This window comes from Cetorhinus maximus, chromosome 18 (assembly GCF_964194155.1).
Source record: "Cetorhinus maximus chromosome 18, sCetMax3.hap1.1, whole genome shotgun sequence".
Classification (NCBI taxonomy): Eukaryota; Metazoa; Chordata; class Chondrichthyes; order Lamniformes; family Cetorhinidae; genus Cetorhinus; species Cetorhinus maximus.
The window spans coordinates 29659303-29674211 of NC_135896.1; the positions used below are offsets into that span (position 1 = coordinate 29659303).

General features: G+C 42.4%; 1 protein-coding gene across 2 annotated transcripts in view; it reads left to right on the forward strand.

Moving 5' to 3' along the window:
• The window catches only part of togaram1 (TOG array regulator of axonemal microtubules 1), a 148165-nt gene that overhangs the window by 17600 nt on the left and 115656 nt on the right, over positions 1-14909 (forward strand). For both annotated transcript variants that reach the window (XR_013579446.1, XM_078562321.1), the window contains exon 2: positions 10447-10591. Coding sequence is in view for 1 of the 2 variants with exons in the window: in XM_078562321.1 (XP_078418447.1) it covers positions 10447-10591 (145 nt within the window). In the remaining variant the exon portion in view is untranslated. The remainder of the gene's footprint in view (positions 1-10446; positions 10592-14909) is intronic.

A 14909-nucleotide genomic window follows, 5' to 3' on the forward strand; every position in this document is an offset into this window, starting at 1 on the left:
TGATGGGCTTCCCCATTTAACAGCAAAGTCCATTATAGAAAAAATAAACATACAGTCTGGATGGAGTAGGTTTGATGCCCCCGGGTGGACCATAAAATGTACTATTGTGTGATTTTGAGTTGCAGTAGTATATGGCATCTTGAAGGATAGTTGGAGTTCTTCCCTGGTCAACATTTATACCTCAACCAACATTACTGACGAGAAAACACAATCTGGCCATTACCACATTGCTGTTTGTAGGACCTTGCTGCATGCAAGGTAGCTGCTGCATTTCCTACATTACACTTCAAAACTACTTCATTTGTTAAGTACTTTGGGATGTCCTGAGTTCCTGAAAGGAGCTGTATAAATGCAAGTTTGTTCTACCTTTTTTATGGACAGTGGCCTTTTCTCACTCCTGATCTTCTACACTCATAATACAGGTCGCGTATCTGTTATCCGAAACCCCTGGGGCCAATTGCATTTTGGCATTCGGATACTTTCGGTTTTCAGATGTGATGTCGACTCCGGACCCCATGAAGTCTCATAGCATCAGGTCAGACATGGGCAAGGAAACCTCCTGATTGCCACCCTCCCTCAGCTGATGAATCAGTGCTCCTCCATGTTGAACACCACTTGGAGGGAGAACTGAGGATGGAAAGGGCGCAGAATGTACTCTGGGTGGGGGACTTCAATGTCCGTCACCAAGAGTGACTCAGTAGCACCACTACTGACTGAGCTTGCTCGGTCCTAAAAGACATACCTACTAGACTGGGTCTGTAGCAGATGAGGGAACCAACAAGAGGGAAAAACATTCTTGACCTCATCCTCACCTACCTGCCTGCCGCAGATGCATCTGTCCATGACAGTATCGGTAGAAGTGACCATCACACAGTCGTTGTGGAGATGAAGTCCCGCCTTCACATTTAGGAAACCCTCCATCGTGTTGTGTGGCACTACCACTGTGCTAAATGGGATAGATTTCGAATAGATCGAGCAACTCAAGGCTGGGCATCCATGAGGGCGCTGTGGGCCATCAGCAGCAGAATTGTACTCAAACGCAATCTGTAACCTCATGGCCCAGCATATCCCCACTCTACCATTACCATCAAGCTCGGGGATCACCCTGGTTCAATGAAGCGTGCAGGAGGGCATGCCAAGAACAGCACCAGGCAAACCTAAAATGAGGTGTCAATCTGGTGAAGCTCCAATGCAGGACCACTTGCGTGCCAAACAGTTTAAGCGACAAGTGATAGACAGAGCTAAGTGATTGCACAACCAACGGATCAGATCTAAGCTCTGCAGTCCTGCCATCCAGTCGTGAATAGTGGTGGACAATTAAAGATCTCACTGAGTGAGGAGGCTCCACAAATATCCCCATCCTCAATGATGGAGGAATGCAGCACATCTGTGTAAAAGATAAGGCTGAAGCATTTGCTACAGTCTTCAGCCAGAAGTGCTGAGTGGATGATCGATCTCAGCCTCCTCCGGAGGTCCCCAGCATCACAGATGCCAGTCTTCAGCCAATTCAATTCTCTCCATGTGATATCAAGAAATGGCTGAAGGCACTGGATACTGCAAAGGCCCTGACGATATTCCGACAATAGTACTGAAGACTTGTGCCCCAGAACTTGCCGCACCTCTAGCCAAGCTGTTCCAGTACAGCTACAACACTGGCATCTACCCAGCCATGTGGAAGGTTGCCCAGGTATGTCCTGTACATAAAAAGTAGGACAAATCCAACGCAGCCCATTACCATCCTATCAGTGCTCTCGATCATCAGTAAAGTAACGGAAGGGGTCATCAACAGCGCTGACAAGCAGCACTTGTTTAGTAATAACCTGCTCACTGACGCCCAGTTTGGGTTTTGCCAGGGACACTCAGCTCCTGACCTCATTACAGCATTGTTCAAACATGGACAAAAGAGCTGAACTCCTGAGGTGAGAGTGACTGCCCTTGACATCAAGGCTGCATTTGACCAAGTGTGGCATCAAGGAGTCCTAACAAAGCTGGAGTTAATGGGAATCAGGGAAAACTCTCCACTGGTTGGACTCATACCTAGCACAAAGGAAGATGGTTGTGATTGCTGAAGGTCAGTCATCCCACTTCCAGGACATCACTGCAGGAGTTCCTCAGGGTATTGTCCTTGGCCCAACCATCTTCAGCTGCTTCATCAATGATTTTCCTTCCACCATAAGGTCTGAAGTGGGGATGTTTGCTGCTGATTATACAATGCTCAGTATTATTTGCGGCGACTCATACTGAAGCAAATATCCAAATGCAGCAAGACCTGGACAATATCCAGGCTTGGGCTGACAAGTGGCAAGTAACGTTTGCGCCACACAAGTGCCAGGCAGTGACGATCTCCAACAAGAGAGAATCTAACCATTGCTCCTTGGCATTCAATGGCATTACATTACTGAATCCCCCACTATCAATATCCCGGGGGTTACTATTGACTAGAAACTGAACTAGGCTAGCCATATAAATACTGTGGCTACAAGAGCAGGTCAGAGGCTAGGAGTCCTGTGAGGAGTAACTCACTTCCTGATTCCCCAAAGCCTGTCTACCATCTACAAGGCATGAGTCAGGAGTGTGATGGAATACTCCTCGCTTGCCTGGATGGGTGAAGCTCCCACAACACTCGAAGCTTCGCACTGTCAAGGACAAAGCAGCCCGCTTGATTGGCACCCCATCCACAAACACTCACTCCCTCCACCACCAACACACAGTAGCAGCAGCGTGTACCATTTACATAAGACCATAAGACGTAGGAGCAGAAGTAGGCCTTTCGGCGCATCGAGTCTGCTCCACCGTTCAGTGAGATCATGGCTGATCTGATAATCTTCAACTCCACTTTCCTGCCTTTTTCCCATAACCCTCAATTCCCTTACTGATTAAAAATCTGTCTATCTCAGCCTTGAATATACTTAACGACCCAGGCTCCACAGCCCTCTGTGGTAATGAATTCCACAGATTCACTACCCTCAGAAGAAATTCCTCTTCATATCTGTTTTTAATGGGTGACCCCTTACTCTGAAATTATGCCCTCTGGTCCTAGACTATTCAACAAGGGGAAACAACCTCTCAGCATCGACCCTGTCAAGCCCCTTAAGAATCTTATATGTTTCAAATATAAGATGCACTGCAGGAATTTACCAAGGTTCTTTCGACAGCACTTTCCAAACTCACGACCACTACCATCCAGAAGGACAAGGGCAGCAGATAGATGAGAACACCACCACCTGGAAGCACCCCTCCAAGTCACTCACCACCCTGACTTGGAAATATATCACTGTTCCTTCACTATCGCTGGGTCAAAATCCTGGAACTCCCTTCCTAACAGCACTGTGGGTGTACCTACACCACATGGACTGCAGTAGTTCAAGAAGGCAGCTCACCACCACCTTTTCAAGGGCAACTAGGGATGGGCATTAAATGCTGGCCCAGCCTGCGAAGCCCACGTCCTGTGAATTAATATAAAAAAAATAATTTTGTTGTTGGATTTGTTGAAGCAGAAATGATCTGCTTTTAGCAACTAAAACTTTCTTCACGCACTCAGGCCAAAAAGTGCTCCATTTCTACTATACTCTTCTAGATCGATTAACAAATGACACATGATTGGAGATTCAACATTTTAAGTGTTATTAGAGGAATGTGAAGAACGGAACTGTGTTCAATCCACTGAACCAACATTAGTCACATGCTAAAAATGGCATATTGGCAAAATGGTGTTTTGCTGAGTTTGCATGTATCTGTTTACAAATAGTACTAAAATATCAGGGGAAGTGTATTTAAGCAACAGTGAGCATGCGTTGATTTAAACAATCAATTTAAACCACATATTGGGCTACTGATTCTTTCAAATTACTGGATTCTTAAAACTAAATCTTGAGTAGTTTAACAGAATCAGGATTAGAAAGTAATTTGGGCAATAACTGCTGGCCTTCATTATTTGTGGAGTCGGTAGCACAGCTTCTAGTGACAAACTCAAATTGGTGAAGTATGAACAGGCCTGCAATATCTCAGCAGCAATGTTTGTGCTAAGCTGCATGCACGCACAGCTGCCTGGGAGTACTGTGCAGCTCTTGTTCTGTATTAAAGACTGCACAAATTTAAAGGTACCACACGATAAATATAGTTTTTATGCGAGACTAGTTTTTTCAAAGGGTACATTGTTTGGTGTCAGATGCAGATGTCTCACCACAAACTTTCCAAATTTACTTTGAGATTTCAATTTTGACATCATTGAAGCTTATGACGGCTATCAATTTTTTGCCTTTGTAGCTACAGGTTTATAACATCTGAAGCAAAGGCAGCAATGTGTGTTGAAAACTACTTGTAATTTGAGGTATTAACTGATAACTTGCAATTATTCATGGTTTAAGCCCTAGCCCGAAGTATCTTCAGCACCGTCATCAGTGACCTTCCCTCCAATATAAGGTCAGATGTGGCGATATTGATTATTCCATTGTGTTCAGTACAATTTGCAACTCCCCAGATGTTTGAAGCAGCCTGTGCATGTGTGCGGCAAGATCTGGATGGCATTCAGGCTTGGGCTGATAAGTGGCAAGTAACATTCATGCCACAAGTGCCAGGTGATGACCATCTCCAACAAGAGACAATCTAACCACCTCCTTGATATTCACTGACATTACCTGTGCTGAATTCCCTACCATCAACGTCCTGTGGGGGTTACCATTGACCAGAAACTGAACTATACTAGACTTGTAAATATTGTGGCTGTAAGAGCAGGCCTTGTAGATGGTGGATAAACTTTGGGAATTCTGTGGCAAGTAACTCACCACCTGACTTCCCAAAACCTATCCACCATCTCCAAGGCATTAGCCAGTAGTGTGGTGGAATACTCTCCACTTTCCTGGTGTTGCAGCTCCAACAACACTCGAAGCTCAACGCAATCAAAGACAAAGCAGCCCATTTGATTGGCACCCCATACGCCACAATTGCACTGTGGCAGCAGTGTGCACCATCTAAAAAAGACAGTGGAGCAGCTCATCAAAGCTCCTTGAGCAATACCTTCCAATCCACGCACTTTTATCACCTAGAAGGACAAGGGAAGCAGATGCATTGGAACATCACCACCTGCAAGTTCCTCTCCAAGTTGCACACATCATCCTGATTTGAAACTATGTTGCTGTTCTTCCAGTGCTGTTGGATCATTTTTTTTTATTCATTCATCGGATGTGAGCGTCGCTGACTAAGCTAGCATTTATTGCCCATCCCTAATTGCCATTGAGAAGGTGGCGGTTTGCTGCCCTCTTGAACTGCTTCAGTGAATGTGGGGTAGTTATACCCACAGTGCTGTTAGGGAGGGAGTTCCATGATTTTTGACCCAGTGACAATGAAGGAACGGTGATATATTTGCAAGTCAGGATGGCAAGTGGTTTGGAGGGGAACTTCCAGGTGGTGGTGTTCCTATGTATCTGCTGCCCTTGTCCTTCTAGATAGTAATGGTTGTGGGTTTGGAAGGTGCTGTCTAAGGAGCCTTGGTGAGTTTCTGCAGTGCATCTTGTGGATGGTACACACTGCAGCCACCGTGCATCGGTGGTAGAGGGAGTGAATGGTACCCCATACACACAGTCAAGCAAGCTGCTTTGTCCTGGATAGTGTCCAGCTTCTTGAGTGTTGTTTGAGCTGCATTCATCCAGGCAACTGCAGAGTATTCCATCACACTCCTGACTTATGCCTTGCAGATGATGGACAGGCTTTGGGGAGTTAGAAGGTGAGTTAGTCGCCACAATATTCTGAGCCTCTGACCTGCTCCTGTAGCCACGGTATTTATATGGCTAGCCCAGTTCAGTTTCTGGTTAATTGTAACCCCCAGGATGTTGATAGTGGCGGATTCAGAGATGGTAATGCGATTAAATGTCATGGGGTGATGGTTGGATTCTCTCTCGTTGGAGATGATTGTTGCCTGGCACTTGTGTGGCCTGAATGTTACTTGCCACTTGTCAGCGTAAACCTGGAGATTGTCCAGGTCTTGCTGCGCTTGAACATGGACTGCTTCAGTATCTGAGGAATCGCAAATAATACTGAACTTTGTACAATCACCAACTAACACCCCCACTTCTGACCTTATGGTGGAAGGAAGGTCATTGATGAAGCAGCTGAAGATGCCTGGGCCAAGGACGCTACCCTGAGGAACTCCTGCAGTGATATCCTGGATCTGAGATGATTGACCTTCAACAACCACATCCATCTTCCTTTGTGCTAGGTATGTCTCCAACCAGTGGAGAGTTTTCCCCCTGATTCCCATTGACTCCAGTTTTCTACGGCTCCTTGATGCCACACTCGGTTAAATGCAGCCTTGATATCAAGGGCAGTCATTCTCACCTCACCTTGGGAGTTCAGCTTTTTTGTCCATATTTGAACCAAGGCTGTAATGAAGTCAGGAGCTGAGTGACCCTGGCAGAATCCAAACTGGGCGTCAGTGAACCGGTTATTGCTGAGAAAGTGCTGCTTGAGAGCACTGTTAATGATGACTCCTTCCACCGTTTTACTGATGATCGAGAGTAGACTGATGGGGCGGTATTTGGCCAGGTTGGATTTGTCCTACGTTTTATGTACAGGACATACCAGGCGCATACCCACCAATTTTCCACATTGCTGGGTAAATGCCAGTGTTGTAGCTGTACTGGAACAGCTTGGCAAGCTCTGGAGCACAAGTCTTCATGACTATTGCAGGAATATTGTCAGGGCCCATAGCCTTTGCAATATCCAGTGTGTTCATCCATTTCTTGGAGTGAATTGAATTGGCAGAAGACTGTCATCTGTGATGCTGGGGATCTCTGAAGGAGGTTGAGATGGATCATAGGCTCGGCACTTCTGCTGGCTTTTCCTGCAATGCTTACATCCCAAGGCAGAATAAATCTTTTTTAGTGAAAACATTTAAATTGTTTATGTAAACTGATGCATGTGTCTTCACTGGTGAGTATTAGCTTTTTTCCTTTGTCGTTCATTGAATAATATTGTCCAGTAGCTTTTAATGAATAGGAAATATTTTAGTTCAGTATTTTATCATTTTTTGACAAGAGTATAACTGAAAAAAATTATGTCACAAAGAAAATACACAACATGAATATTTAGTATAACTGAAATTGTGTGTTTTTTATTCTGAAACATTAATGCCACCGACTATTCTTGGAGGAAATATTTAGAAAGTCAAATATTTTTCTGTAAGTTCACATTTCAGATAAAGATTGTATCAAATTGAAAGAAAAAGCGTACAATTCCACAGAGATTAGTGGCAGGTTAGAAGATTGGGCAGAATATAAAAAAGGATCAAAGAATGGCTTAAAAAATATGAGGGAGAAATTAGCGTAGGAGAGGAAGTTAGCTAGAAATCTGAAACAGAAAGTAAGCCATTTAAAAAGGAAGAGTAAGGAAAGCGAATGTTGGTTTTCCACAGAGTGAATCTGGGGAATTAATAATGGAAAATAAGGAAATGACAGATGAATCGAACAGATATTTTGCATCTGTCTTCACTGTAGAGGATACAAATAAGATCTCTTGGAAATAAGTGTGCGGGAAGTGAAAGGAGGGAGGATCTTAAAACAATTGCAAGCACTAGGGAAAAAGTACTGAGAATTATTAAAACTAAAAGCTGACAAGGGGCCTCCCATTTAAGATGGAGATGAGAATTCTTTTCTGTGGTCTGCGAGCCTTTAGAACTCTCCTCCTCATAGTGGCGGAGGTAGGGTCATTTAATATTTTTAGGGCAGAGATAGGTAGATTCTTGACGAACAAGGGAGTTAAAGATTATTGGGGGTAGGTGGGAATGTGTTGAGGCCACAATCAGATCAGCTATGATTTTATTGAATGGCGGAGCAGGTTCAAGTGGCCAAATGGCCTACTCCTGCTCCTAATTTGTATGTTCATATGTAAGCCCCCAGGTCCTGATGGACTTTATCCTAAAACCTTAAAAGAAATAGCTGCTGAGATAACAGATGCATTGGTTATTAATTTCCAAAATTCCCTAGATTCTGTAAAGGTCCCATCAGATTGGAAAATAGCAAATGTAGCTGCTCCATTCAAGAAAGGGGGGAGACAGAAAACAGGAAACTTGAGGAAGTAACAGCAAAGTTGATAAAGGGGAACCTGTGGATGTGGTGTACTTAGACTTCCAGAAGGCATATGACAAGGTGCCTCATCAAAGATTACTACGCAAAATAAGTGCTCTTGGTGTAGGGGGTAACATATTACCATGGATAGAGGATTGGTTAACTAACAGGAAGGAGACAGATTAGGCATAAATAGGTCATTTTCAGGTTGGCAAGATGTGGTGAGTGGAGTGCAACAGGAGTCAGTGCTGGGGCTTTAGCTATTTGCAACCTATGTTAATGACTTGGCTGATGGGATCAAGTGTTTGGTTGCTAAATTTGCTGATGACACCAAGATAGGAAAGTAAGTTGTGAAGAGGCCATGAATCTGCAAAAGGATATAGGTAGGTTATGTGAGTAAGCAAAAATTGGCATTTGGAGTATAATGTGGGAGAATGTGAACTTGTCCACTTTTGCAGGAAGAATAAAAAAGCAACATGTTATTTAATTGGGGGGAAATTGTAGAATCCTGAGGTACAGAGGGATGTGGTCCTGGTACATGAATCACAAAAAGTTAATATGCAGGTACAGCAAGTGATTAGGAAGGCAAATGGAATGTTGTATTTATTGGAAAAGGAATGGAATATAAAAGTAAGGATGTTTTGCTACAGTTGAATAGGGCATTGGTTGAGACTACTTCTGGAGTACAGTGTACCGTTTTGGTCTCCTTAGCTAAGAAAGGACATAATTGCATTAGAAGCAATTCAAAGAAGGTTCACTTGGCTGATTCCTGGAATGAGGGAGTTATCTTATGAAGAAAGGTTGAACAGATTGGGCCTGTATCTATTGGTGTTTAGAAGAATGAGGGGCGATCTTATTGAAACATGCAAGATCCTGAGGGGACTTGCCAGTCTGGGTACTGAAAGGATGTTTCCCCTTGTGGAAGAGATTGGAATTAGGGGTCAGAGTTTAAAAATAAGGGGTCTTTCATTTAAGATGGAGATTAGTTTTTTTTTCCTGAGGGTCATTAGTATGTGGAGCCCTCTCCCCCAAAAGTGGTGGAGACAAAGTCATTGAATATTTTTAAGGCTGACTTAAATAGATTTTTGATTGACAAGGAAGCCAAAATTATGGGGGTAGGAAAGAAAGTGGAGTTGAGGTCACAATCAGTCTAGCCATGATCTTATTGAATGGTGGAGCAGACTCGAGGGGCCGAATGACTTACTCCTGCTTCGAATTTGTATCTTTATATGTTTTCTGAATCATAATATTGAAAAATATTCTCCAAACCACCAACACAAGATTTTTTTTTCTTTTATCTTTCCAGCAGACCAAATTAGAATGATTTTTTTTGGCTCACTGCTAAGAAAATCTTTTGACTAATGGGCACTATATTTCTTCATTAGTACTATTGGAGATTTAGGTGTGTTTTGTGTTTTTTAAAAAATAAATAACGTATCTTTTGGGAAAGAAAGTAAAGCAGTGATTTGAAAAGAATAGCATAATTTGATGTAACTGCAATGAGTTACAATGACCATAAAATACAGGGCATTAAGTTAGTAAGAAAGGGAAGGCGCTCACCACTGAATTGGAAACTATTCAAAGATTTAGCGGGAGCACTGATTTCTCCTATTCTGACATGACTTTCAATCTGACGCCATCTATAGGGGATCTGTGGCATCCAGCAGCAGCGATACCAGCAAGCAGGCTGAGCAGTAGCCAATTATATTGAAGAATTCTCAGAACAAACCAGGAAATAAAAAGCATGGATTATTATTCACTTTGTAATCATTTTATAGAAAGCGAGCTAAAGATTGGAATCACACATTGGATGAAGATTGAAACTGAAATATCATAAACGTGTAAAAGAAAACATGGAATGATACTTCACTCATATAAAATTAGTTTCTCAGGGCCAGATGTTTAGGAATTGACTTAGTGCATCAATAATAGTTTGGTTACACCTCATTCAACAAGGCCTTTACAGCAACATTAATGTATAAAAAGTCGAAGTTCACATTCAGTCATTGACTCTTGTTTAAATCTGTGAAGATTGCAACAGTGCACCCTGTGCAGTAGCAAGATATTACTAACAACAGCTTCCACATTTCCATGTTTAACTGCGGAATTTGCTGTCAGTGTGATACAATAATGACAAGCGCTGACAGTTTCATCGTCATTATAGCCGCAGATTCCAGGCCAATACATTGTCAATCTCTGAACTAAGCCAAATGTTACTTAATATTCAACTTCAATCGAGTATTGGAACATAGTATAGATTGTGTACAATCTATAAAGGTTACAAGGTTTTTTTTGAGACTGATTGACTAAATAATTGATCTGAGAAACTCCTAGCTTTAGATTATCTTTTTTAAAGAACTCACATTGTAATTTCTTTTCCTTGTAGGTTCAACCATACAATGATTTGCAGCTGTCTCCAAAACTAAGGACCAGTCAAATGATGCAAGCCACTGAAAACGTGTTTTTTACCCGAAAACCTAATGTCAGCAGTACAAATCTTGAGAATAACTTAGCTAGTCTGACAAACTCTGGTAAGATGTTTGAGATTTGCTAGCATTGTACTAAATCACAAGGGAACATAGATGATTTGTAAATGTTGCCACTCTCACAATTTTTTAATTTTTAGCTCATTATTTCCATGCACCTGATTTCATTTTTTGGTGTCTCCATGTTTATAATGGAACCTCTTTATCCACCAAAGAATCTCTCTTTCTGAATAATTGCAATAAATCTCAAAATAAAGCCTTGCATGAAGCACTACCTTCTTACAAAGATGTTACCACCAATTTTCTGTCTGACATGGATCAGACCTAGCCCAATAAAGACTAAATTCAAAAGCAAAAGATTAAATTCATCTTATTTGTCTGGCACTTCTCTTCATTTTGGCTCCTAGGATATAGAAAATATAGCTTAGAACATGCTTCAGGAAAACGAAGCTGTTGAGCAACGCATACAAAAGTTAGGGATCATGAGTAGTGGAAATTGGTCTGAAGTGGAACACATCCATGGGTATTGAATAATGTACATGTGCTTTATAATAGTGCAAGTGATTGTATTAAATATTTTAATTAACTTGGTATTTTGTTGGCTTGCATGTGATGCAGTGAATGTCATGGCAAATGTATAACTATTATGATTATGTGATGAGGGATCAGAAATTGTTCTTCACTCAAGATGGGGAGTCTATAAGGAATTAGAAGTTGAGGTTCTTTTGCTTCTTACTTTACCATCAAGCCGTACGTAGTCAAATAGACCTAGTTTAAACAAAAAACAACTGTTGGTGCATTAAGAGAGAGAAAAAAAACTGTTGTAATTTGTGTAATTACGTGAAGAGGTCTTCATCAGATAAGGAAGTGCTCTAATTACCTAAAACGATGGGACAAGCAGAACTGGTAAGCAAATGGCCCCGATTGGATTGAGATATCTCATGTTCTTGCAATAGCCAAATGGAAATAACTTGCTTTCTAAAAGGCTGTTTGATCAAGCAGTATACACACTGTCTGTTAAGGGAAGGCAAAAAACTTGCAAGCACTAACCAATGACAACCTGTTTTTATTTCATGGGATGTGAGCATCACTGGGAAGGTCAACATTTGTTACCCATCCCTAATTGGCCTTGAGAAAGTGGTGATGAGCCTCCTCAAACTGTTGCAGACGGTCTAGTGTAGATACATCCACAGTGCTGATAGGAAAGGTGTCTCATGTTTTTGACCCAGTGACAGTTAAAGAACGGCGACTAGGTTCCATGACGTTGGTGTGTAGCTTGGAGGGAAACTTGCAGGTGGTGGCGTTCCCATGAGTCTGTTGTCCTTGTCCTTCCAGGTGGTAGAGGTCGTGGGTTTGGAAGATGTTGTTGAAGGAGGCTTGGTGTGTTGCTGTATTGCATTTTGTAGATGGTGCACATTGTTGCCACTGTGCATCAGTGGCGGAGGGAGTGAATATTTAAGGTGGTGTATGGGGTGCCAATCAAGTAGGCTGCTTAGTCGTGGTTGTTGTCTAGTTTCTTGAGTGAGGTCGGAGCTGTACTCATCCAGGCAAGTGGAGAGCATTCTATTGACTTGTGCCTTGTAGCTGGTGGATAAGCTTTGGGGAGCCAGAAGGTGAGTTGATCACCAAAATATTTTCAGCCTCTGACCTATAATTAAACAAATTAAACAAGTTTATATAGGGATGGCAGTGCAGGCGGAGTTCCACAACTGCAGCTTGTGGGAGTTTGTGGACAACATTGTGATTCTAGATTCCCAGCCTCTGTTCTGCTCTTGTAGGCACAGTACTTGTATACTGGGTCCAGTTAACCTTCTGGCCAGTGATAGCTGCCAAGATGTTGATGGTGGGCGATTCGGCGACAGTAATGCCATTGAATGTCGAGGGGAGTTGGTTAGATTTTCTCTTGTTGGTGATAGTCATTGCCTGTGTGCCATGAGCGTTACTTGCCATTTATTAGCCAAGCCTGAATGTTGTCCAGATCTTGCTGCATATTAACATAGTGTTTCAGCATCTGAGGAGTGTGAATGATACTAGACACTGCAATCATCAATGAACATTCCCACTTCTGACCTTATGTTGGGGGGAAGATTATTGAAGCAGATGGTTGGGCCTAGGAAACTATCCTACAGGGTTGTCCTGGGACTGAGATGATTGACCTTCAGCAACCGCAACCGTCGACTTTTTTTTTTACTAGGTATGACTTCATCCAGTGGAGAGTTTTCACTCTGACTCCTGTTGACTTCAGTCTTGCAGGGGCCCCTTGATGCTATACTTGGTCAATTCCTGCCTTGATGTCAAGGGCAGTCACTCTCACCTCATTTCATTTCTGGAGTTCAGTTCTTTTGTCCATGTTTGGACCAAGGCTGTAATGAGATCAGGAACTGAGTGGCCCTGAGAGAACCCAAACTGAGCTTTGGTGAGCAGTTTATTGATGTGAAAGTGCCACTTGATAGCACTGTCAGCAACACCTTTCATCACTTTGCTGATAACCATGAGTAGACTGGTGGGACAGTAATTGGCTGTGTTGGACTTGTCCTGATTTCTGTGGACTGGACATACCTGGGCAATTTTCCACATTGTTGTGTAAATGCCAGTGTTGTAGCTGTACTGGAAGAGCTTGGCTAAGGGTGCAGCAGTGCTGAGCACAAGGTTGTGGGTTACATGACTGAAGGGGATGTAAGAACACAAATGAAACCGCTTCTAATTGTGGAGGTAGAGTTGCTGTACTGGAAGGGGCCAACCATGCGTTGTACCCAAAAGAGGACCGAGGTAATACCATTTTCTTTCTATGTAAATTATTGCCTAAATAATGAAATGTATTAATGCTTGTGTTTGAAATAAAGGAATGTTGTATCCAATTTGGTGTCAACTCTAAATCAATTACAAGTGACAAGTTGGGCATGAGATGACAAAGTGTTTTAAGTGGGACAAGCTATAGGATATAGGTTAACAGCTAGCAGTTAGGTGGAAGATGCAGAGAAATGTGGGTTAAAAGTAAGGGAAAACTAATGAAACTTAAGGCTGACAAGTCCCCTGGACCTGTTGGCCTGCATCCTAGGTCGTAAAAGAAGTGGCTGCAGAGATTGGTTTAATCTTCCAAAATTCCCCAGATTCTGGAAAGGCCCCTATGGATTGGAAAAGTGCAAATGTAATACCCCAGTTCAAGAAAGGAGGGAAACAAGAAGCAGGAAACAAAAGGCCAGTTAGCCTAAAGTCTGTCATTGGGAAAATGCTAGAATCCATTATTAAAGAGAGAGAATTATAATTTTCTAAATGTCCTGCTACTATCAGGCAGAGTCAACATGGTTTTGTGAAAGGGAAATCGTGTTTGACAAATTTATTTGAGTTCTTTGAGGATGTAACAAGCAAGGTGGATAAAGGGGAACCAGTAGATGTGGTGTATTTGGATTTCCAAAAGGCATTTGATTAGGTGTCACACAAGGTTGCTACACAAGATAACAATTTGTAGTGTTGCAGGTGATATATTAGCTTGGATAGAGAACTGGCTAACTGACAGGATACTAGAGTAGAGATAAATGGATCATTTTCAGGATGGCAAACTGTAACTAGTGGAGTGCCAGAGGGACCAGTGCTCGAGCCTCAACCATTTGCAGTCTATATTAATGACATGGATGAAGGGACCCTTGACTGTATTGTAGCCAAATTTGCTGACAGTACAAAGATAGATTGGAGAATGCAAGTTGTGAGGAGGACAAATTGAGTCTTCAAAGGGTTATAGAAAGGTCAAGTGAATGGGCAAAAGTTTGGCAGATGAAGTATAATGTGGGAAAATGTGACGCTGTCCACTTTAGCTGAAAGAATAGAAAAATAGAATATTATTTAAGTGGAGAGAGTCTACAGATTGCTGCAGTACAGCGGGATCTGAGTGCCCTTGTACATGGATTACAAAAAGTTAGCATCAGGCACAGCAAGTAATGAGGAAGGCAAATGGAATGTTGGCCTTTATTGCAAGGTGGAAGGAGTATAAAAGTAGGGAAGACTTGCTGAACTTTACAGGGCATTGATGAGACCGTGCTAGAGTACTGTGTAAAGTTTTGGGTCACCTTACTTAAGGAGAGACATACTTGCATTGGAAGCAGTTCAGAGAAAGTTCACTAGGTGATTCCTGGGGTAAATGGGTTGTCTTATGAGGAAAGGTTGAGCAGGTGGGTGTATACTCATTGGAGTTTAAAAATATGAAAAGTGATCTTATTGAGACTTATTATCCTGAAGGGGCTTGACAATGTAGATGCTGAGAGGATGTCCCCACCCGTGAGGAATCTAGAACTAGGTGACAGCTTAAAAATGTGTTTCCCATTTAAGATGGAGATAGGGAGGAAGGGTTGTTAGTGTTTGGAATTCC